Source organism: Pelodiscus sinensis, chromosome 1 (assembly GCF_052426305.1).
Source record: "Pelodiscus sinensis isolate ZL-2025 chromosome 1, ASM5242630v1, whole genome shotgun sequence".
Classification (NCBI taxonomy): Eukaryota; Metazoa; Chordata; order Testudines; family Trionychidae; genus Pelodiscus; species Pelodiscus sinensis.
In genome coordinates, this window is record NC_143052.1 from 27,170,892 (window position 1) to 27,196,710 (window position 25,819).

Here is a 25,819-nt window from a genome sequence, read left to right on the forward strand (position 1 = left end):
AAATAACAAATCAGCATTAACTTGATAAAAATGGAAAAGATAAAGTTTAACGGCAAATATATATGTAGATCTCTTACTGCATATCCCAGCATAGCCAGACTGTAGAGAAGTGTCCCCATCCTAGCTTCCTAATTACATGATATCGACCATTGAAAAGATCTCCAATTTTCACTGGATGATAGCCACCTTTCAAGAAAAATAATAAGTGGATTCAGAAATGTAAGCAGATACTTGTACTTACCTGTTTATTCTTTAATGCCAAAAATCTTTTAAAGGTATCCTAAACTATAAATCAGGAAATTTCAGTAAGTTTTTTTCTACAATTACAATATTTTGCCTCAAAAATGTCCTGCATCTTGTAAGTACATTTTTTACACCCTCTCTTGTGGAAAATGTGGAGATTTCTGTACTTCAGTGAAAATTGTATTCCTCTGTCTACCAGCTTGATATTGTCTATACAATTCCTCAGAGTTAAATCAAAGAAAGCTGTTAGGGGAAAACATGCTCTAGACAAAACCTCCCAAAAGAATACCAAGAGTCCTCAAAAGAACTAGGATAGGAGGGACATTATTAATTGGAAATGTCCTCCTGCCAGGCTAGCAGTTTTATTTTTCCCAGCATGCATAGGACCAAAGGGAACTAACATGTTAAAGACTCCAGCCTAGAGAGGAAAGAGTTGAGCAGCAGGGCAGTATCTGACAGAAAGACACAGAGGTGGGCAAGAGGCGGCTAGCAGGCCGGATCCGGCCCACCAAGCAACCAGGTCCTGCCCATGGCCACCACACCAGCATGCTCATTGGAGAGCAACTACAGCTGCTGTAAACAGCAGGCTGCTAATTGCCATGCAGTTTGGGTAGAGAAGAGAAATCTTTGCACACTGTCCCCGCCCCCAGCAAAAGCCCTCAGCTCCCATTGGCCAGTTTCCAGCCAATAGGAGCTGAGAAATTATGCTGAAGGCAGAGGCTGTAAATGAAGCCTCCTCACTCCCCTCCCACTCCCTCCTAATGCTGCAGCAGAGCCACATGGAGCATCCCTAGCAGCACATAGGCAGGGATCCTATGTCAGGTTCCTGGAGCCTGGCTGGGAGCCACCTAGATAAGCATCTCCCAGCCAGAGCCTGTCTCTGCACCCCATCCTCTTCTTCCCCCCAACCACATCCTCCAGGCCACCACCCAAACCCTCTGTATCCCCTTTCCCCACCTCCTCCAGGTCAAAATTCCCTCACAGACCCTGCACACCCTCTTATACTCCTCCTCCAGACCAGAACCCTCTCCTGCACCCATAGCCCCTCCTGGACCCTGCACCCCAAGGCCCTGCCCCAGAGCATAACCCACTCCTTCACACAAACTCCCTCTCACACCCCACACTCCCTCCTGCACCCTAGTCCTCTACCCCAAGCGCCGTCCCAGACCCCACACTCCCTCCACAGAAGTGTGGCCTTTGACCACTTACCAAAATCTTGGAGTAGCCCCTCCCCTTAAAAATTATTGCCCACCCCTGCTATAGTCTATGCCACAAGTCCTACAGCAGCATGGATACAATGTTGTAGCTATAGTGCTATACCATGACAAGGCAGTGGCTGTCTCTCCTGGCCAGGGGTGTATAGGCTACGGAAATGAATGGTTAATCGATGAGCATCATAAGCATCACCCTCATCATGGTGACCTGTGCCACCCCTATTTAAATCAGTTAAACAGTTAAACATCACATTTAACTAATTAGCTAATTAAATGGAATTTTACATCCCTAGTCTAGGCTGAGTGGCACTTACCTAAAACTTGTAAGGAAAGAATGAAGTTTTAGTAAAATTCATATGTAGAGACCTTATTCATTATTTTAATACAAGACTATTTCATTCCTGTTAACTTATTGAACAATACTTTGTTTTAAAAGTCCGTAGTGTACCATTGAATATATTTTCTGGTCATAAAGTTCCCAAATTGGAAGACTCCAGCAAGGACCCAATTCAAATTGGCCCTGTTAAAGGAGCCAGTGACAAGAAGTTACTCACCCTGTGCAGTAACAATGGTTCTTCAAGACATGTGTCCCTGTGAGTGCTCCACTCAGGTGTTGGTGCATCCTTGTGCTGGCAAAGACCCACCAACACCTGAGTGGAGCAGCCACAGGGACACCACTTGAAGGAAAAACAAGTGTTCTTACCATTCAAGCAACAACAGATTTTTTTTTAATAGTACCACTCAAAATACTGGATCAGAGCAGATCTCTCCAAAAGAAAACCTAGAGCATATTTACTCAAAGAAGCTACTGAAGCTTTCCTATCCATTTTATATTCAAAAATAGCAGATACCTCAGGCTTCTTAGGATGCACAATCCAAAGACCTCTTATAAGACAGTCATCGAGGTAGGGAAAAATCATGATATCCTCACGACGTACATGTGCCTACACTACAGCCAGGGTCCTTGAGAAGACTCAGGGGGCAGAAGAGAGCCTGAGAGGCAGGACTCAATACTGAAAATGTTCTGGGGCAACCGTAAAACAGAAGAAGCGTTGTGAGTTGGCTGTATGATTATTTGGAAATAGGAGTCTTGCAGGTCAAGGGCTGCAAACCAGTCTCCTTCGTCTAGTGCTGGGATGATGGATGCAAGTGTGATCATCTTGAACAGTTGTTTACGGAGGTATTTGTTTAAATGGCACAAACTGAGGATGAGTCTCCAACCTCCAGTTCTCTTTTCCATGAGAAAATAATTTGAATAAAATTCCCTGCCCTAATTTTCCTCCGGCACTCTCTGTATGGTGCCTATGTATAGATGATGCACTTCTTGACATAGAAGTGATTTGTGAGAGGGGTCCCAGAAGAGGGATAGAGAGGGTGGGAAGGCTGGAGAAACTGATGTTAGTGGAATGAAATATCCGCATTTTATGATTTCTTAAGTCCCAATAGTTTGAGGTGATTGCTGCCCACTGATCATAAAAAGGGCGCAGGCGATGATGGAAAATGGCTGGATTGTAAGGCATTGAGGAAATAGAGAGGTCATGTAGGCCCTCGACCAATACCTTAAATCTTCTGCCTGGAGGACTGCTGGTTGAATGCTCAGTTATTCAGAACGCCTCGACAGTGGTTCCTTGCCCTCAAGCGAGTTTGGTGAAAGGGTCTCTGTTGCTGTGTGGCATATGAGAAGTCTCTGTCTCCAGTAAGGTGTGTAGCGTCTCCTGCAATATAGTGGCGTGTACAATCCTGAAGAACACAGTGTTGTGTGGGAGTCCTTTTTAGAGTGAAGGAGTTCATCTCTTCCTGTGGCAAAGAGCTTCTGTTTGTCAAATAGCAAGTCCTCCACTTTGGTTTGGAGGTCCTTTGGGACACCTGCCACTTGTAACCAAGAGTTGCGTCTCATAACTACTGATGTTGCTGTCGCTCTTGCTGCTGTATCAGCACATCCAGTGTCATCTACAAAGCAGTACAAGATGTGTGTATTCTTCCTGGACTATAGACTTGAGGATAGGTCTGTTATCGTCAGGGAGATGTTGCATTAGCTCAGTCAGCTTGGCGTAATTATCAAAGTCATGATTGGCAAGTAATGTGGTATACCGGTAATTCGCTATCTGAAGTTGTAGTGTGGACAACAAATACATTTTCTTGACAAATAAGTCATAGAATCATAGAATACTAGGACTGGAAGGGACCTCGAGAGGTCATCGAGTCCAGCCCCCTGCCCTCATGGCAGGACCAAATACTGTCTAGACCATCCCTGACAGACATTTATCTAACCTACTTTTAAATATCTCCAGAGATGGAGATTCCACAACCTCCCTGGGCAATTTATTCCAGTGTTTGACTACCCTGACAGTTAGGAACTTTTTCCTAATGTCCAACCTAAACCTCCCTGGCTGCAGTTTAAGCCCATTGCTTCTTGTTCTATCCTCAGAGGCCAAGATGAACAAGTTTTCTCCCTCTTCCTTACGACACCCTTTTAGATATCTGAAAACTGCTATCATGTCCCCCCTCCATCTTCTCTTTTCTAAACTAAACAAACCCAATTCCTTCAGTCCTCCCTCACAGGTCATGTTCTCTAAACCTTTAATCATTCTCGTTGCTCTTCCCTGGACCCTCTCCAATTTCTCCACATCTTTCTTGAAATGTGATGCCCAGAACTGGACACAATACTCCAACTGAGGCCTAACCAGCGCAGAGTAGAGCGGAAGAATGACTTCTTGTGTCTTGCTCACAACACACCTGTTAATGCATCCCAGAATCATGTTTGCTTTCTTTGCAACGGCATTACACTGCTGACTCTTACTCAACTTGTGGTCCACTATAACCCCATGATCTCTTTCTGCCATATTCCTTCCCAGATAGTCGCTTCCCATTCTGTATGTGTGAAACTGATTGTTCCTTCTTAAATGGAGCACTTGGCATTTGTCTTTATTAAACTTCATCCTATTTACCTCAGACCATTTCTCCAATTTGTCCAGATCATTTTGAATTATGACCCTATCCTCCAGATTAGTCGCAACCCTTCCCAGCTTGGTATCATCTGCAAACTTAATAAGCGTACTTTCTATACCAATATCTAAATCGTTGATGAAGATATTGAACAGAGATGGTCCCAAAACAGACCCCTGCGGAACCCCACTTGTTATACCTTTCCAGCAGGATTGTGAACCACTAATAACTACTCTCTGAGTACGGTTATCCAGCCAGTTATGCACCCACCTTATAGTAGCCCCATCTAAATTTTATTTACTTAGTTTATTGATAAGAATATCATGTGAGACCGTATCAAACGCCTTACTAAAGTCTAGGTATACCACATCAACCGCTTCTCCCTTATCCATAAGACTTGTTATCCTATTAAAGAAAGCTATCAGATTGGTTTGACATGATTTATTCTTTACAGATCCATGCTAGCTGTTCCCTATTACCTTGCCACCTTCCAAGTGTTTACAGACGATTTCCTTAATTACTTGCTCCATTATCTTCCCTGGCACAGAAGTTAAACTAACTAGTCTGTAGTTTCCTGGGTTATTCTTATTTCCCTTTTCATAGATGGGCACTATATTTGCCCTTTTCCAGTCCTCTGGAATCTCTCCTGCGTCCCATGATTTTCCAAAGATGATAGCTAAAGGCTCAGATACCTCCTCTATCAGCTCCTTGAGTATTCTAGGAAGCATGTCATCAGGCCCTGGTGACTTGCAGGCATCTAACGTTTCTAGGTGATTTTTGACTTGTTCTTTTTTTTATTTTACCTTCTAAAACTACCCCCTTCTCACTAGCATTACTATGTTAGGCATTCCTACAGGCTTCTCAGTGAAGACCGAAACAAAGAAGTCGTTGAGCATCTCTGCCATTTCCAAGTTTCCTGTTACTGTTTCTCCCTCCTCACTGACCAGTGGGCCTACCCTGTCCTTGGTTTTCCTCTTGCTTCTAATGTATGTATAAAAGGTCTTCTTGTTTCCCTTTATTCCCATAGCTAATTTGAGCTCATTCTGTGCCTTTGCCTTTCTAATCTTGCCCCTGCATTCAGGTGCTGTTTGCCTATATTTATCCTTTGTAATTTGTCCTACTTTCCATTTTTTATGAGACTCCTTTTTTATTTTTAGATCATGCAAAATCTCGTGCATGACACTTATCATGACTGGATGCCTTGTACTGTGGGTTCTTAAACCTCTGGTTTATGGCATCAACCACCGACCAGAGAATTGGGTTGTGGGCAGAGGAATAAAAAGTCCATGCCCTTTGATGGGATGAAATATTTTCTGTCCGCATGCTAATGGGGGCGGGGGGGAGGAAGAAGGCTGGTGTTTGCCAGACCTCTATAATGTCTTCATCGATTGGGAGTGCAATCTTTGTTTTTGTGTATGGTTGTAAATTCTTCAAAAGCCTGTGCTGTTTTCCTTGCATTTCAGATAGGGTGACCTCTTGACTAGTGGCAACCTTCCTGAAGAGCTCTTGGAATTGTTTTAAATCGTCGTTGGGAGATGTATTGTCCAGGATGACCACCTTATATCTGATGATGAAGATGACTTATTGGCTAGGGAGATTCCCAGTTGGTCAGGGTCGAAGTCGTCATGATCTGTCCTTCAGTTTCCAAATCTTCCGTTGGAGGAGGGGGACTATGTAAGCAAGAGGGTGGCCGGTATCTGTGGCCAGGTGTTGATGGTGCCAGCGAATGATGTCTGTATGGTATCCAGGACCTATATGGAGACCACCATGATGGATAATATGGGGGATAGGACCATTCCAAGTACCATGGAGGATGGTGGGAATACCGTGGTCGGTGCCTTTCATGAGGCATATTTGGCCTAATTGGGGAGGTGTGGTGGGGACAAGAATACACTCCTGCAATCTTCATCGTAATCACTGAAGAGCAAGAAAACAGGTGATCTTGGTGAATGGGAGACCCCCCTGCCCCCGAGTGGAGATGGAGACTGAGAAGGATGTCTGTAAGGAACATTGTGTGGTAATATTCATTGCCATCAGCACACCATGACTATGCTTATAAATGGAACAATGGAGCTCAGAGAAACGCTCTAATGGTGTGGCTGAACGCGGTGCTGATGGAGGAGGTATTGGTGCTGGCAGGGAAGGTACCAGTTCCAGGCTGGGAGAGAAAGGCAAGCATCTGGTAGATTTTCCCTTGGTTTTTCCTAGTGCCTTATCCAGTTCCTGGACATCCGATATCGTCTGTGCCAGTCAGGAGTCCTAGCACTTTGGAGTTCGTGGTTTCAATTCCGAAACAATATTGCATGGGAGCGCCCAGTGCTAGACGTGCCAGGCTTATCTCCTCTGCTGACTCTGGGAGGCAAGGGGTAAGCTGGAGAGACTCTCTCTTCTTTGCAGGTGGCTTAGATAAAGACAAGCCTGCCTGTTTCTTTTGTCTAATGAGGGTCTCCTGCTGAGTACTCCCCCCAAAAAAGGAGAGAATCTGACTCCGTCTGCGACTGAAGGCAGTACAAAGAAAACTGAGGGGAGTCGGGCCGCATGCACAAACTCCAAAAATGCAAACAGCACGCACCTTCATGCCGTGCATACATGGCCCGATCAGATACTGCTTGGAAAAATCTCCAATCTGCAGTACCAGAATGAGCCCAACAACAACACTGGAGCATCCCAAGGGACATCACTTGAAGAAGAACCAAAGTACTAGTTTGACCAAGTCACTAACAGACCATCTCGAAGGCTACAAACTGAAGATGTAGATAAGTATTAACTTGTTTCCTAACAATTACAGAACTGGATTACAAGCAATGGATTCATACCAATTCTCCATAAATTCTACGTTTAAACTACTAGACAGATAAACTATAGATATCTCTCAGGAGACATATGTAAGATAGCAGAAGAGGGAGGAAAGAGCAATCCTACTTCCTATTCCTAAAAAGGTTTTCACTTAGGAGAATAATTAAATCTCTTAACCTGACAGTCAAGGTTATATACATCACTAGCATATAACTTACTAAATCATTTAAGTTTTTCCTGTTACAGGCTAACTCAGCTACCCTTCTGAAGAATTTATTTTCTTATGCACACTCTAATTGTTGCATGAAAAATATCAGAAGTATGAAACAGTATTCCCTGTGCTACTTTTATCTTGGTAAAATGATACAATTTTCCTCACTCAAGTTTAGAAGCTGAAAATGTTTAAGAATCAGTTTTAGCACATTTAAATTACAGAGCAAATCTATGTAATTAAACACAACACAATGAACAATGTCTGATGTATCTTACACCTTTCATGATAGTCTTCAATATACTGAAACATAAAGGGAAAGACTCTAGTGGGTGCCCATTTTAACATTTTGTTATACAGGTTGAACCTCTTAAACCCCAGGACTCTATTGGTCCAGCAACATCCATGGCCCAGCAGGACACCGGGGTATTGTTGAACCAGAGAGCCCCAGCTGGCCAGTTCAGAAGCGCAATCCAGGCTGGGCTGGGAGGAAGGAGCACAGCCCACTGAGGCTGGTGGAGTGGGAAGCACAACCCCACCCAGGGCTGGCATGGTGGGGGAAACAGCCTCTGTCAGAGCTGGCTCAGTGGGAGGGAGGGTGCAGCCCCAGTCAGGGCTGGTGACTGGAAGCACAGACTGGGCTAGGGCTGGAGTCAGTGTGACCAGCAGCTGGGCATGCAGCATGGGCTGGCGCTGTGGGGGTGCAGCCCCAGCTGAGGTTGGAGGCAACGGGGCCAGCCCCTGCCCAGGGCTGGCGTGATGGGGATGCAGCCCCGGTTAGGGCTGGCCCGGTGGGGAGCTGGAGGCAGTGGCAGAGAGCACAGCCCCAGCTGGGAGCAGAGCCTACAGATGGGTAGGACACCTTGACCTCCCCTTGTCCAGCAAACTCCGTGGTTCTGGATCACTGAGATCCCAAGGGTGCCAGAAAAGGGAGGTTTGACCTGTACTGCTAATAGGATATAAATGGGCCCTACTGTGAGCGAGTTTCTGACTCAAAATCATTCTTTACTGTAAAATAAGATGTGTGCACTATACAACATTTTGAACCCTATGAGGCATGTCTCATAGCAGAGCCGTCATGCCCATTGGATGGTTTGGGACAGTTGCCCTGGGCCGCACGGAGCCGGCTGGGGTGATTACTGGGGCCTTGGCATGTCCCTGTCCGCACCAGCAGCAGTAGGAACTGCAGGAAGTGGAACAACCGGGTCTGAGCCTGATCCACTATCCTGAGCGATGTAGCAAGGTTTCACTGCTTTCTGTCACCGTAGTGAATGCAGGCGTGAGGGGACGTCCCTTGCTGCTAACACTAAGACCCTGGTAATCTCTCCAGATTACGTTGCTTGGGCGAGGAAGCATGGAAGAAAGGTGCAGTGGGGATGGAGTGGGGTGAGAAAAGGTAGGGCTCCGGGAAGGGGCAGAGCAAAAGTGGAGCATTGCAAAGGAGTGGACTAGGGTGGACCAGAGGCAGGAACTGGCAAAACAGGAGTGGAGCCTGAAGCAGACAGGGGTTATCCCTGGCCCAGCAGCCCCCTAGGGACAGCTGGCAGAGTCTCATTCAGTTAGGACTGTTCTCTTAAAATAAAGATCACATTCTTAGAATATTGCCAGTTTTGTACCAAAATTTATTTATTTTACCACTACATCATCCTCAAAACTATTGCTATAATAGAATGTCCCAAATACTGTTTCTCTATGTGCATTTTTCAGAGCACTTTTTTCTATTGCTGTAGGCCCCAATCCTGCAGACTTGTACAGGTATAACTTTACTCATGAGAGTAGTCACTCACTACCCACATATGAAGTAATTCTTCTTCATGTTTGAAGCACTGGAATGTTGGCAGGCTCTGCAGCACCAAACACCACAAGGGTTAGGAAAAAGGCATTTTAAATATTGATGTCTCCTTTGCTGTGATTAGTGGGGTATGCTTCAGTGCTTCCTAAAGCAAAAAAGAATGTTTACAAATAATAGGCAAGTAAACATTCATACAAAATTAGGAGACATGAAGAGGTGTTTACCCCCACACACACCCTGGCGGGGATAATGGTGACCATATGGGCCAAATAACCTATTAGACTAAAGGCTGAGAGAAAAGCCCTAATTAGGGGAAGCTCATCTGTGTAGGCAAAAATGAAGTTTCCAGGAAGCTGAGAGCAGAAAGGTAGTTTGCAGTCACTTGCTGGGAGAAGAGGTGGTGTGTCTGTGGGCTATAGAGACTAATAGCCCACAGCTGCTCCTGTGGAAGAGGCACTAGAGAGACTGGCAGACCCTGGAGAACAGGAAGCAGCCCAGGGTATAAATAGCAAGGTTGGGGGAGTGAAAAGATAGGGGTACATGTTGCAGGTTTCCTGGGATGGAGACTGGAATAGAGAGTGGACCCAGATTCCCCTTCCTGCCACTAAGGAAGTAGCACCAGTGGGACAGCGAATGGAAGACTGCCTGGGTCACTGCAGGTATAAGGACTCTACTCTGGAAGGGGGTAAATGCTGAGTGACCCGGGCAGAGGTTAGAAAGAATACTGAACTTCCTGGAGCAAGAGAGGGGCTACAGATGAGAGTGGGAGATGGAGTGACAGTGTGTGACCCCAGAAAGGGGCATCAATCTTGTAAGCTAATCACAAGAGCAGCCTGAAGGAAATGCTAGCAGAGCAGTGAATGGAGCACCCTATGACAGTTTTAATGAAATTACATGTTTTGGGGTGGAAAAAACACCAGCATTTGTAAATATTCAGTTTACAAGTAGTACTGCTCATATCATAACAAAAGTTCTGTTGTGCTTTTCAGTTCACCACAAAAAATAATGATGTTTCTGATGCAACCACTGAATGCATGCGAGGGAGAGAGAAAATCAGAGAGATCATTATTCCCTAATGTCTCTTGAATGTATTGGTAATCATAGCTGATGAATTCCACGGCTGTGTAGGGAATTATCCCTTTTGTGAATTGAATGAATGGGAGACATCTCTGGAGGAGAAACTAGAAAATCAGAGAGACAAAGTATTCCAACGGATGACAGTCTCTTAACAATAATCTCCAAATGTTTGAGGTTCTTCAGAAACAGGAGAATAATACCCTCATGGTTGATATATGCTTTACATATCAAGGAGTCAGAATTTTGAAATTTAAATATATTGCTAGACAAATGGACATTTAAAAGCAGCTTGATCTAAAATCCACTCAAGTCAAAGGGAATCTTTCACTGATTTCATTGGGCTTTGAATCAAGTCTTCAGGGAACAGTGTCTGATCTAATTAAATCCATGTTTTATGTACAAAAGAAGTTCCCTCCTTTAATAATATCACATCAAATAATGATCACGATCTCATAATGATGTAAGAGGCCTGCCTAACTTAACTATATGTCTATATTAAGAACAAGTACACTGATTATGGTATTATATGAATTGATATGTGCACTATTAGACACACACATTTTCTTTGTCTAATTCTTTAATTTCTGTCAGTCAATATTTTGATAAATATTTTTCTGCCTCTTGTTATTTAATCAGAGAAGACCAGCCCCAATTCTAGACTGATTGCCTACGGGTACAGGACTCATCTGTACATATATTTTACCTGCTTTAATCGCTCAATAACGCATTCTGTTTTCTTAGCTAATAAACCTTTTGTTAAATTATTTATAGAAATGGATGCCAGCATTGTCTTTGGTGTAATATTAAGAGTACCACTTGATCTGGGATGCATGACTGGTCTCTTGGGATTGAGAGAAACCTGATGTGATATGATTTTTGCTTTAAGTGATCGTTGCCACAAAGTTTAGTTTATCTGTGTGACAAAATAAATCAGAGAGTGTCAGAGAACTATCTGTGACTCCATGGAAAGACTGATAGACTGATCCAGGAGTTGACATTGATTCAGTGAAATCTAACTATACAATATAACACTAGTTAGGGGTTTCTGCCCTTATTTTCAGATACTGTAGTCTGCTCTACAGTAGGTACTCGCAGTTGTGAGCCACTCTGCACAGCATGACAGAAAACATACGCTCAAACTAATGACATTACTTACAAACAAGTTAGAAATCACTACAGGCAGTCCCCGACTTACGCGGATCCGACTTATGTCGGATCCGCACTTACGAACGGGGCTTTTCTCGCCCCGGAGCTCACAGGCGGTGGGTCGCCACCCGTGTCCTCCGGGGCGAGAAAAGCTTCTCCCGGTCTCCCTGGTCTGCTGGGGGGGGGGGTCCAGCAAAGCCGCTGGACCCCCCCAGCAGACCAGGGACACCCGAGCAAAGCCGCTGCCTGGTGTTTCAGCAGCGGCTGACGCCAGTTCCGACTTACATACAGATTCAACTTAAGAACAAACCTACAGTCCCTATCTTGTACGTAACCCGGGGACTGCCTGTATAAGCAAAAGCAGACACTGAGATTCTTCCATCCCATGTTCCCTGTGAAGTGACATATCCACCTCAATCTCCAAACACAGACTGAGCAGCGAATGAAAGAAAAATATATTTTTATATGGCATCATACCACCCAGTCCACTCAATCAAGTTCTTACACAAAGGTGATGTTAAAATGGTGCGACTTGCAATTCTGGGTATGTCTACACTACAGCATCATTTCAAAATATCTTATTTCGAAACAGTTAATTTGAAATAAGTTATTTTGAAATAACGCATCTACACACAAAATGCATTTCGAAATACCGCATCCACACCGAGTGGACACTGATTCGGAGTTAAGGCCAGCCAGAACCAGGTCAGGGTAAGGGCATCAGGTAAGGCATGTCTTTGTGTGGCTGTCGCCTGAGGCTACCTGAGGCCTGTGCTTAAAGGGACACCCCCTCCCGGGCATCTGGTTCTCAGGTGTCCCTGCTTTCCCTAACCCCCCTTCCGGATGTCAAATAAAATACACGTATTTTCAAAAATATAAACTCTCTTTATTTAACAAAACGGGGGGGGGGAACTCTGGGGAGACTGGTGAAAGGAGGCGGGAGAAGAGAGAAGAGAGAGTGGGAGAGGGGAAGGGGAAAACTGGGAGGAGGGAGATGGAAGGGGGAAGCAAGGGGAACAGGAAGCTCAGGGCTGTGTGGGTGTAGGAGCCTCAGTGTCCCCGGGGGATGGGGAGGAGGGTGTGGAGGTTGAGGAAGAGGGTGTGGAGGTTGAGGAGGGAGAGGCAGGAGGGGGAGAAGGAGCGGGAGGAGGAGCAGGACCTGGGAAGGCAGCAGGCGCTGGAGCAGCACAAGGCACCATGCTCTGCACCAGGGTCTGCAGATGGGCAAGCAGCTACCGCCAAAACTCCTGTTCGTCCTGCACCCACTGCTACATGGTGCAGTGCAGGGCTCACAGGGCCCCCAGCTGCAGGTCTCAGTACTCCTGAGGTGTTACGGTGGACCTCCTGAGCCCTCAGGTGCGTGAGGATGTCCCAGGCGAGGTGGTGCACCCTGCACGCAAAGCTGGTGTGGCTGTGGAGAAACAAGAGAAGTGGTCAATTCTCCCTGGGGACACTATGGGTGAAGCCCAGCCTCCCTCTGCGAGGTGAGGATGACCATGCCCTGCACCGTCAGAGCTGCTGTGGTTGCACAGAGGCCATGGTCGGAATGTCCGGCTATCCCCAGGACTGGGAGCTGCCCTGAGACCGCACCCAAGCCCCTGTCCTGTGTATAGTGCAGCCAAAGTGGGGGGAGATGTTAGAGGGGGCTTGTGAATGGAGGGTGTCCTGCTGTGTCCCGCCCCGGGGTCAGGAGCATGTCAGGTCTCTTCACACATGCATGTGGCTATCAGGCCATGGCCCCTGAGTGGCAGGCAGCTGGAGCCACCAGCCCAGGGGTGGCACGGCACGTGCTCGCACATGCACAGGTTGCTCCGTAATAAGCAAGAGCCATGCGCACAGTCCCTGGTCTCCTTCCTTGCCACCTCCTCCCCCCGGAAAGGGGACAGTGACAGCACTTACATGGTGTGGCCTCCCTGGACAACCCTGCTGACTCCTCTCCTGGGACTGCTCAGGGGCTCCTGCTGGCGTGGCGGCTCCTCCTCCGTGCCCTGGTCAGAGCCCTCCGGTCCCGGCTCGCTGCCCCCCAGGTGGCATGGACCGCACCGCCCTCCAGGATGCAGTCCAGGGCAGTGAAGTAGCAGCAGGTGTATGCTCCTGCTGCAGAGCTGCCCAGAGTGGCCCTGGCGTATAGCTGCTGCAGCTCTTTTATCTTGAGGCGCACCTGCTCCTGGGTGCGCCTGTGGCCTTTCTTGCCCATGGTGGCAGCTATGCGGCTGTAGACAGCCAAGTTCCTCCGTCTAGGGCAGAGATCATGGACATTGGGGGCCTGCCCCCAAACCTCAATGAGGTCTATGATCTCCGCACTAGTCCAGGAGGGCGCCCACCATCTACGGCCCCAGGCTGGCTCCTGGGTGACGGGGCGGGGGACCGCTGGCTGGCTCTGGCTGTCCAGCTCATCCTGGGGCCACTGGGTAAGGGACAGCAACTGCTGGCAGGCCTGAATCTGGCATATGCAGTGTGGCCAGAGTCTACCCCTTTAAGAGCTCCAAGGCTAGGGGAGAGGAGAAGAGTTTTCCTGGTTTGGCCCAGAGTGGCCACGAGGGGAAACTGGGAAGGGCTGGAGGCCCCCTATTTCAACATAAGTGCCTACACAGCGCTTATTTCGAATTAGCTATTTTGAATATGGCGTTATTCCTCGTAGAATGAGGTTTACCAAATTCGAAATAAACGCTCCGCTATTACGAATTTATTTCAAAATAGCGGTTTGCCTGTATAGACACTATTAAAGTTAACTCGAAATAACAGCTGTTATTTCGAATTAACTTTGATGTGTAGACATACCCTCAGTCTCAAAACACTAAAAGAAAAGTTACTTATAATTAACACTTTAAAGATATTTTTGTGACAGATCACCACTGTTGGGGTGCTGGCACTCAGTCAAGTGGTCCAAACCTTTCGGAAAATCTGTATCTATTGGAATCAGGTAAGCATCATGATCACTGAACCAAATATTTGGAATGAAAGCCCTTGCCACCCTATTATCATTCCACAAAAACAGAGTTCTAAACTAAGCAGGCCATGCAAGCTGTTTAAGGATGTGGAAGGAATCTTTAATCATTTAAGAATACCCGGAAGAAATTTTAATACAATGTTCAACTCATCTTAAAAGTGTGACTGAGATAAACACATAAAATTACATAGATTAGTATAAGGTTTATACCTATAAACACTGGTTTTGTACAATGGATGAGAAATCTTAATTTTTTCCCATACTGGGAAACTGGAGCTTTAAAATTGTAATCTGCTAAAATATGCGCTTCATGAAAAATTATGAACTACAATGACACATTAGCCTTAGCCTATGACTCTTGGAAATTGTAAGGGTATGGCAGGCTGTGGCAGAGTGCTGAGCATAAGGGGCTGCAAAATCAGCCCCCTGCCACGGCAATCCCATTTAAGTGAATAAAGAGGAGGTGGCTGGAAAGAACCTGCCCTAATTGGGGAATGAAAGCCAATTGATAGCCGGATTAGCCTGGTGCTATATAAGAGGATGGGAAGAAAGAAGTCAGAGGTGGTGGGACAGAGGAAAGCGAGAGAGTTCAGGTAAGAAAATAGCCCCTTCCCTCCTGGTTTCAGACATGAGAACCCAAAGTGGTATACGCTGCATGGTAAGAAGTTGGTGGGAGTACAAACTTGTAGATAAAAGCAGCAGTGATTACAGAACCCCAGCATCTCTAAGAGGCTCTGAGCCTAACCAAGGTGGGAGCCAAGAAAGACAGAGGTGCTCCATCACACAGGCTTAGTCAATTTCTATAATTGTTTTGTTTATTGCTAGACATCTCTCCAGAAATACGGTGTAATTTTTGTATTTTAATTTGTTGTGACAGGCCAAGTTCCTTTTCTACTTTTGAACAGTCTGAACTCTCTTATTGGATAAATTCCATTTAGAGGGTAAGTTAACATTCTGAAACTGTAAAATAAAATCTTACAAATTTAAGCTGTGGGACTTGTTGAAAAACAGCATGCAGAGGCAATTCATTGAACAACTTATTTAAATACATGTATGGCTCAACTATCCTCTATTGATTGGGGATCATTTCAACATTGAACGCAGAGCTAAAATTTCTGGACACCATTAATGACTGCTTAACGCAGTGTTTACCAATTTTATTTGGCTGAGGAACCCTTTTCAGCTTTTCAAAATTTCAAGGAACCCCCTAGGTTTGTCAAGCAAAAAAAAGGGGGGGGGGCGGGGGAGGACAGAGGGACCCACCAATTCATGAAATTCACATTCCTTCCCCAAGACCCCCCCATCTCCTTTCTGTGAGGCCTCATCCACTCTGTTCTCCTCCTCTCCATCACTTGCTATACCCAGCCCTTATACTTGTCTCAACCTAGTGAGAGTGAGGTGTGGGGTAGGAATGAGGGATTTGGGTGTGGGAAGGGGTGAGAAGTACAAGCTCTGGGAGGGAATTTGGATGCAGGAGAAAGGGCTGTTGACTCAGGGAGGGGGCTCTAGGCTGGGGAGTGTTGGGTTCAGGTGGAAGGTTGGGGTGCTGAGCAAGCCAGGGCTTGTGGATGTGAGGCTGCAGGAGTTTGGGCTGGATATGTGAGGGACTCAGGGCAAGAAGTTTGTGAGTATGATGGGCTCAGGACACAGATTTGTGATGTGTGGATGGTGGAGGAATGTTGTGGCAGAAGACTGAGGATGTGGGGATGCAGGAGTGTGGGGATGTAAGAGGCTCAGGACAGAGGTTCCAGTGTATGATAGGCTCAGATTTGGGGTCAGGTGGTGCAGGAGTGTTATGATGTTGCAGTGAAATGGGGCTTTGGTCCCAATTGGGGGCTTGTTGGCCTGGCTTCATTTTTAAATAAAATATTATGTCAAACTCAAAAGGTTTTAGCACTGTCTTTATATGTGAGAGGGGTGAGGAACCTGTTTTGAATCAAAGGTCACTGACCCACAGAAAAGTCAGTTGGGAACACACAAGTGAGATGCAAAAAAATAAAATAAAGCTCCTCCAAAAACCCCCAATCCTCACTAATGTGGTCCCAAATGTGCTGGTGGGGGTAGGGGACAGAGTGCTAGTGGGTGCTGGGGCTGGGGAGAGGGTGCTGCTGGGTGGAAGGATGCTGGCTCAGGTGGCAGAGTGCTGGGGCAAGGTGCTGGGACAGGCAGGTGGCAGGGTGCTGGGGTCAGGGACATGGTCCTGCTGGGCACTAGGGTGACTGGCAGGGTGCTGGGACAAGGAACAGGGTGCTGCTGGGTGCTAGCGTGGATGGCAGGGTGCTGGGGTCAGGGCCAGGGCGGTGCTGAGTCCTGGGGTGTGAGCCAAGAGCCGATTCCCTGTCCCTTCCTTCCCTTGAGTCTAGCTCCGGTTCCCGGCACCTCCCTCCTCCTGCAGTCAAACTGAGCTCTGAGCTACACACACACACACACACACACACACACACACACACACACACACACACACACACACACACACACACACACACACACACACACACACACACACACACACACACACACACACACACACACACACACACACACACACACACACACACACCACCCCACTGCCCAGCCCAGCTCCCCAGACCTTCCCCACTCTGCAACCTAGCTGAGCTCAATTTCCCTGCACCTTCCCCCAAACCATGTAGACATGCTGAGCCAGTGCTGATTCCCTGCCCCTGCCTTCCTCCCTCCCCTTGGCTGTGTCTACACTGGCACGATCTTGCGCCAAAGCGGCCGCTCTTGCGCAAAAGTTTGCTGCCTGTCTACACTGGCCGTGCCCTTTTGAGCAACTATTCTTGCACAAGAGGCCAGTGTAGATAGGCAACATGAATTTCTTGAGCAAGAAAGCCCTATGGCTAAAATGGCCATCGGCACTTTCTTGGACAAGAGAGTGTCCACACTGCCATAGATGCTCTTGTGCAAAAGCACAGCTCGCACATGGAAGAGTGGATGTGTTCTTGCACAAGAACACTTGCGCAAGATGTTCTTGCACAAGAAACAACCAGTGTAGACATAGCCTAAGAGTTTCCTCACATGAACAAAATAAATTTTGTGTTGTGCACCAGTATTGAGTTCATGTGGCTTGTTTGGATGTGCCACCCAAGTTATTAATAAATCTTTTTAAACCTCTACCTTTTCCCTCTGCTGCCACGTCAGCACCCCTGGTGCCTGCTGCCCCCCGACTCCTCACCCTCCTCTGCTGTCCTGACTCCTGCTCTTCTCACTGTCCTCAGCCCTCCTGCAACCTGCCCCCCCTCCACCAGCCCTTCTCTCCTCCCTGTGCCCACTTCTCCAGTAGCCCCACTCTGATCATGTGAGCTACCCCTCCTCATCCCCTCTTCTAACACCTCCCTCTACAAACCTGCCCTGCATCTCTCCTCTGATGGAGGTCCCTCCACTGGGCAGGTGTCTGCCCAGAATCCCCTGGCACCTGTACCTTCTCTTACCCCTGCACCCTCCTGGTGCCTCCCCCTTCCCTCACTTCCCCTGCCCCCTTTGCTCCATTTTTCCCTGATGCCCACCCCTCACCACCCTCTTGCCCCCGTTCCCCTCATGCCCCTGTGCCCTCACACATGACTTGCTCCATCCCAGCCTTCCTCATGCCCACCCCTTCTTTCAAGCCTTCTCCCAGCACCTCCCCTCACCCCTCTAGCCCCCAATGCCCTTACCCTCTCCCCTCCCAGCATCACCCTGTCCCCCTACCACTAACACCTCTCCTCCTGCCCTTTTCCTCGTTGTCTGCGCTTGGCCCCCTACCATTTGTCTCTCCTCCACCCCAGTCCCTTTCGCCCGCCGGGCGCCACAGGGCAGGGACACTTGCGCGCCTGGGGACAGGGCCCCCCAAGCGCCGTGCGCCTGGGGGCGCCCCCCCAAGCGCCGTGCGCCCGGGGCCGGAGCCCTCCCCCCCAAGCGCCAGGTGCCTGGGGGCGCCCCCCCAAGCGCCGTGCGCCCAGGGCCGGAGCCCTCCCCCCCAAGCGCCACGTGCCCGGGGCCCCCCCCCAAGCACCGGGCGCCCGGGGCCCTCCCCCCCCCCAAGCCCCGTGCGCCCGGGGCCCTCCCCCCTAAGTGCCACGTGCCCGGGGCCGGCACCCCCTCCAAGCGCCGCGCGCCCAGAGCGCGGACGGCCAATCTGTGGCGCTCCCGGGGTGCGGTCCCCTTCCCCTCCGCACAAGCACCTTCCTCTCCCAGCCCTTCCCCTTTCTCTCTGCACAAGCCCCTTCCCTTCCCTCCCCCTCCCTTTCCCTCTCCCGTACCTTCTGCCTTCCACTTTGTGGGGCCGGAGTCTGTGCTCTGTCCCTGGACTCCGAACCCGCAACTCAGCCATGTAGTGCATCACAGCGCCCAGCAAGTTTAAAATCCCGGGCTGTGATGTTATGTCACGTCTGGGCATCTCTCCACCCGCTGGTTTGAGCGTGCTGCGCAGGGCAGAGCTCAGGGAAGGTCGCACATGGCAGGGATGGGTCCGGGTACAGGGACCGGGGAGAGACACTCTGGGGCCGGGCTGGGAGGATGCGCGCGGGGTCGGGACCAGCTCCAGCTATTGCGGGAGCATGGGCACCACAAGCCCACACAACTCACCGCCCATGCCTCTGCTGGCTAGCTGGCTCTCTCTCTCTCTTTTTCAGAGGGGGCGGGAGAGCGCCGGCTCCTCATGGAACCCCTCGTTGTGCTCCGCGGAACCCCAGGGTTCTGCGGAGCACCAATTGGGAAACACTGGCTTAATGGATCAGCTAGTCCTAGAATCCATAAAGGGTAAATCTTGATACAATCATAAGTGGTGCACAAGAACTGGTACAAGAGTTGAGTGTAGCTGAACTACTCAGTAAAAGTGACCACAATGTAATTAAATTTAATTTTGGTGGGGAGGGGAAATAAATGTTGTTGTGTTGAGTGTCTGTTAACTTGAGTGTCTGTTAACTTCAAAAAGGGAGACCTACACAAAAATGAGGTAGCTAGTTAAACTGAAATTAAGAGGAACAGTCACAAGTATGAAATTCTTGCAGAATGCACAGAAAATGTTTATAGAAAAACTAAATTATAACTCAAGTAAACAAAAAACAGCAAGATGGTCAAAAAAGTGCCATCATGGCTAAATAACAATGTAGAAGAGGAGGTTAGCGACAAAAAGACAGCCTTTAAAAATGTGCTGAGGAAAACAGAAGAAAGCATAAACTCTAACAAGTGTAAAAATATAATCAGAGAGGCAGAGGTGAAAATATGGAGATGCGCTTCAGTGCGCTGCTCCAGCAAGAGGGAGCCAGCCAATATTGGGTGCTCTGCTTCAGAACGAGGGGGATGCTTACAAATGGGGTAGTGGAGCTCTCCTACAGGCTGCTGCACCAAGCAGCAAGCAGCCAGGCAGATGAAAGGGGATGGATATGGGCACATACATCTCCCCATGTCCAGTATTGCCTCAGCCCCAAACATCCCCCCACTACCAAGGCACCATTCATGGAGGGGGAGAGGTGAAGGACTAAAGCTGCCTTCTCCCCAAGATTCCTACCAGGACAATGTTTGCTGTTCGCCTTCCAGTCTTCATCAGGGAGAGAGGGGAAGTACACAGCTTGTGTGCATTCCCCTAACTCCGAGCTGATGAGTGCAGTAAACAGAGGAGTGAGTGATCCAAGTTGTGCACTTTCCCTTGCTTTCAAGGTGACGGGAAGGGGAAGAGCAAGCAACATCCTGGTATGAATCTTCAGAGTCGGAGGGCTCCCGAGTGGCTTCCTTGCCCCCCCCCCACACACACAATGCACTTGCTCACAGCCCCAACTCTGACTCCATCATTCCCCAATCTTCTGGCCTGAGCCGCTCTTCACATTCTCCAACCCTGACTCCTACACTCCCATACCTCTGCCCTGAGCCGCCTCACATGCCCAACCCTGATTTCTGCAACCTCCAACACAACCCCAAACCTCTGCCCTGAGCCCTTCCTCATACTACCAATCCACAACACACTCCTGCAACCTCAACACACTCCAACGCTCTACATTGAGCCCTTCCTTGCATCCCTAAACCTGACTCCTGCACCCTTCCCCACACATAACCCAACCCTCTGCCCTAAGCTCTCACAGCCCCAACCCTGATTCCTGCACTCCCCCCACACACATCCAGCCCACAAACACCTTGCCCCCATCCTGATACCTGCACACCACCTTAATCCCCTCCCCTAAATCTCTCTTCACACCCCAACCCTGACGCCTGCACCCCTACATAAACTCCAACCTTCTGAGTCCTTCCTCACATTCCCTGATGCTAAATCCTGCTCCTCCAATGCACCCCAACCCTCCACCGATACCCTCTTCACCCCCTCAACTCTGAATTCCTTCACTTTCCCACATTCCCACCAATGTTCCCTCTAATCTGTTCCATCCATGTTCAGATTTTCCACTCACGTGCAGAATAAAATTTATGTGCACCACGACATGTGTGAATTTGCACCAACAGAAGAAACACCCCGTTAAGGGTGATGCTTACCAGTTAACTGGTTACATCCCTAGTATCAAGATGGTGCAGATAACTTCTTAGGAAAAAGCAGAAAATAATTTCTATTCTAAATATAGATTATTGTATCATCCCATTCATAAAAGTATTTGAAAGTCTTACAGAGTTAAAAAATAACATGTCCAATGTTGGTCAAAAATATTCTCTCCATTCCTTTGCCTAGGGGAAAGTAAATAAAAGTGATAAGCATAGCATAAACAGAAGATGGTGACTTTTGTGGCACTCTCAGGTTTGGACTACACTTAAAATTTAGATCAACATAATATTTGTCAGTGAGTTGAGTAAAGCTCTCCCTCACCAACCCAGTTATGCCCAGCTAACCCATTGTATGAATGGAGCTATGTCAATAGAAGAACACTTCCACTGACTTACACCATCATTCAGGAGGCATACAGTGTTATGCCAGCATAGCTACAGCAACACAACTATCCCTCTATAGTCTCTCTAGTGCAGACGTACTTGGTTCTTGGAGGAGGAATTTCATAATCTAGGACTAGCGCTAAGGAAACATTATCTCTACCATAAAAACGCACATGCTTCATTCTAAAAGAAGATGTTTTAAGTGGCTCCTGAGGACCAAAACTGTCATGGGTATATAGCTTACTATTTACAAACCTTTGCAATAATCTGCAGGGTCTTCTTGCTCCTCATCATCAGATCCAAGAATCTCCTCCTCTGGTTCTGGTGGTGCTGGCTCTGGAAGAGGAGGAGGTGGGGGTGGAGGTGGAGGTGGAGGTGCAGATGGAGGTTTCTGTTGAGGCTCTGGCCTGAAAATAAAAAAGGAAGCACATTTATTGATAAGCTTGTTCAGGATGGTAACTGAGGATTTAGCCACAAAATCCATCTTTTGAATATTACTGAAATATATCCCATTTATTTCCCTAATTATTCTTTATATTATCTGGCCACAGATATTTCCAAAAATGCATGGAAGTAAAGCTGGCAATATGAGACAGAGTTTTCACATAAAAATAGACCATTATGTCATTGAAATTGCACACAAAAGATTTACAGTATCAGTAATAATGAGACAAAAATATCATACATTCCTAACCAGTATATGAAACAATGTACATATGTTTTCAGAATATGACATGCTTGGAAAATATATTCTTTAAAGATAATCAACATGGACAAGTTATACCAAATCTCCTCTGTAACAGCAAATAAAGTTTCAAGAACATATTGCAGGGAGCAATTCTCCAAAGTTGACTGAAATAAGCTAGATGATTCAGTGGGCTATTTCCATATTTATTTTCTGAATAATGTAGAAAATCACCTTACTGTGGAAAGAGCAAGTAGTAATGAAAAGGAAGAAAATACTAAGCTTTTTAGCTAGCATTTGCTCAAGATATCCAATGGCAATCAATCAATGGAAACACAGATTTTTACCAAATAGTTTTTAAGACTCAATTGTTAAAGACATTTGGTATTCTGGTAACTGTTCTGGCTTCTTAATTTCAGAAATATCCTACAAGTGAGATATCTTCTTGGTTTAGCTATTAGAATACATTTTCTATATGATAATTAGAACAATTACAGATGTTTCACATTTTGGTTGTCACCAGCTATGCACACATAAGAAAAAGAGAACATGTTTAAGGTTTCTAGGTTCCTAACTGCTATTTTGGGGGGGGGGGGGGGGTGTCTCTCAAATAGTTTGATGTTATGGGTAGTTTTGAATTCTTATTTATAAATTTATACAAAATCTAATTTTCCGAAAAAGAGATCAGTAATATATCATATTGCTACAGGTAAGGTTAATCTGAGTCCTCCATCATCAGCCATAACTATCTACACTTATTTTCACAACTAATGCAAATCCCAGCCCTCTGAAAGACCTTATTTAAACTATCAATGTCTCTCCACTAAAAACAATAGTTGAGAAAGTTGAGGACAGGAAAATACATTGGGGGAACATGTTAACTTTTCAACACTGGAAATCTAGATTTGAATACTGCTCCCATAATGAAAAATTATTCAGGTAAATTTATCACAGCCCTACATAGGATCCATACCACAATACACACGCCCTATATTTTTGCACAATATACAGGCTACGAAAATATACCACTTGGAATAACATAGTACAGTTGATCAGAAATAAGTTTCATTGACAATATGGAGCAGCCTGCACAGAAGCTGCTATGCCTTCACTCTACGCAATATTATTAAAAGTTACGAGTATCAAATTTATCCCCCCCTACACCTCCTCCAGAAGCAAATGGAAGAAGTGTTATTCCAGTAAATTTTGAGCTCTAGAAAGATAATTTTGAATACATTTCAACCTCCTTTTTGCTAAATCTGAGATGGAAATTACCAATTAAAAATAAGGGGCTGAGTGAGAGAGAACAAAAACAAGGAAAGGAAAAACGCATGCATAAATCATAGCTAAAGTCCTGTGCAATTATAAAATTTGTCTCTGCACCCAATCCATGATCTGCAAACATAGTCTGCAGACAAAGCAGCTATCCGCAGATTTGCAAGGCACTATTTATAGCAAGTGTGTTTCTAAATACTTTTTTCATGGAACTAGATTAATTTTTATTCCTCATGTTATTTTTGTTAGCATGATGTGTCTCTGTACCGTCATTTTATCAAAATAAAACTGAATTTGGTTTCACAAAAACACGATTTCAGCACAGTCACCATCAATCTTTCTGCAAGATCAATTAATGTTCCTGAAATCTACCATCTTCAAAAATTGGTTTTATAACATAAATAAACAAATAGCATTCAAGGCCAGCTGGATGGTGACAAAAAAACTCTAATCCATTTTCAAAAGAATTCAGTGTAAAGCTCCATGCCACAAACCTTGAAACTTCATCTTCTGCACATGAAGCCATTTTGGATACCGTGTTCAAGGACTCTAAACAGTTCAACATTAAGACTGATGAGCTAGAAAACAAATGCATAATCATGAACGTCAACTTGGTTGGCATACCTGAAAACAGTGAGTTAGGTAACAAGGGCATATTTTTGAATGTTTAGAATCATCATATTGGATGATATTACTCTAGAAACTATAGTAATTAACTTCAGCCATGAGATTCCACATTGGATAACATTTCAGAGAATGTGTCAATAATATCTAGTTAGGCTATAATTTACTCTTCCACCAAAGAATATCTTCACCAGACACCTATGTAGAGGGGCAAAAGTGCTGAGTGCTGAGAGGAAGTGTGTTTGGGGAAAATGATAGGTGAGGGAAGGAGAGAAGAGGGAAAGAGTAGTGGGGAGCAAGTACAAAAGGGGCAGCAGACTGGAAAGAAAGAGTAGGAGGGAGTAGTATTAGTGATAGCTGTGAGGTCAGGAGTGGAGAGCAGGTAGAGGATGGGCAAAATCCTGGCACTACAAAATTTAGCAAGACTTTACTAAGACCCTCTCTCTTAGGGACAGAGCTTTCATTGTTGCTTTAGCATCTTGCAATCTACAGTGATTTAGTATCAAAAAGCTGATGTGTTATTTCTGCACATATCTTCCAGATATTGTTAGCCTTTTAGAGAGAATTATAACTTATCTCGCAAATATGTAAGTTTTTATTATTCATCTTGAAGTAAACACCAAAGCAATATCAATAACCTCTTTCCACAGGCCAAAAAGTAATTAATATTTGCAGAATATGAAAAGCAGATATTTCTAGAGAAACAGTCTAACAAAAAATCCTTCATTTCTGAGACTTTCAATTTAATATATTTGACTTTGGAAGGGATTCTTTTTTCTCTTTTGCAATCCTTGTATTTTCTAACTGGGAATTTGTGCTAGGTTGTTCTTATTGGTCTTCGTGTATGTTATATTAGTGATTCTTGGAATAAGGAAGGATGGGAGGAAGAGACTTCAAATAGTTTCTTATCGGACTATTAAGAATGTTACTTACAAGATACAAAGTGCTGATTTAAAATGAGAGAGAGCTCTGTTTTGTGTATGGAGATTGTAAGATTGCCATCTCTGGAGGGGTTACATTTATTTGCTGCCTGAGAAGGGGATGGGGAAGCATAGCACCTGGCTGATTATCTATGTAAGCACTTCTCTAGTTTTCTGGGGTTTTAAAACCGAACACATGCTATACATCACATAAACCTGTTAACTACATCTAACGCTTAATTTGGCTACCTGAATTTCTGTCAAATAGTTTAATAAAAACTAGTTATGATCCTTTACCAATGTTAAATTTTGTTATCCCCGTGCTACTCTATTTCACAGTTTTCAGCGCTTCTTGTTAAACAGTGGCACGTCTGACAGGGTTACTTTACATGTCCTCTTATTGAATCATCAGATATTATGAAAGCTACTCTTGTATCCTTCTTTGAGATGAATGAACAAAATATAAAATTAGTTATTGTTGAGATTTTATGTACAACTATAAAGACTACTGAAATGATAATTTTAACAAATGTAAATAAAACATTTTCAAGTGGACTTCAAAACACGTTTGACGGGAAAATGTGAAAATGCTAAAATTTTAAATTATAGCAAAAAGCAAATCAACTTCAATTACTATTTTTAAAGCAGCATTATCAAACTTTCTATGTAACACAATAAATTTTTAACTAAAGATTATTTACATTATTGCACTTTTATGATATCCCAAATATGAATTTAACACATACACTAAAACATACAAGAGAGCATTATAATTTTTTCCTTCCACACAGAACACCCTATACTCTGTGGTCCATTATAACTGAATTATTCCTCCTCAACTTTCCAAGCCTGGAGGCTCCTCTTTTTAAAAAAGAAGAGAACAAAAACCCCTATCAGTCTTTACACGGTTCTGGAAGCAGGTAGAGCTTTTCAGAGAAATTATTTCCTTTCATTCTCTTGTTGACTACCCAAGCTGAGACGACAAACTGTCAATTCTAATTAATATAATTACAAGAGATGATATTTCTCCAGGCAGGTTAACTTTATGTTATTCATTTATTATACAAAAATAG

The 25,819-nt window shown here is 45.7% G+C and overlaps 1 protein-coding gene across 20 annotated transcripts in view; it reads right to left on the bottom strand.

The window, feature by feature from the left end:
* The window catches only part of SRPK2 (SRSF protein kinase 2), a 248,897-nt gene that overhangs the window by 90,487 nt on the left and 132,591 nt on the right, over positions 1 to 25,819 (bottom strand). For 12 of the 20 annotated variants that reach the window (XM_089775439.1, XM_089775449.1, XM_089775443.1 and 9 more), the window contains 3 exons: positions 23,697 to 23,780; positions 21,498 to 21,649; positions 78 to 186 (listed from right to left, as the gene is read on the bottom strand). In XM_089775439.1, the coding sequence (XP_089631565.1) occupies positions 78 to 186; positions 21,498 to 21,649; positions 23,697 to 23,780 (345 nt within the window). Of the gene's footprint in view, positions 1 to 77; positions 187 to 20,984; positions 21,042 to 21,497; positions 21,650 to 23,696; positions 23,781 to 25,819 lie in introns of all 20 variants that reach the window. The other 8 variants (XM_089775444.1, XM_089775455.1, XM_089775453.1 and 5 more) reach the window with 3 other exon arrangements.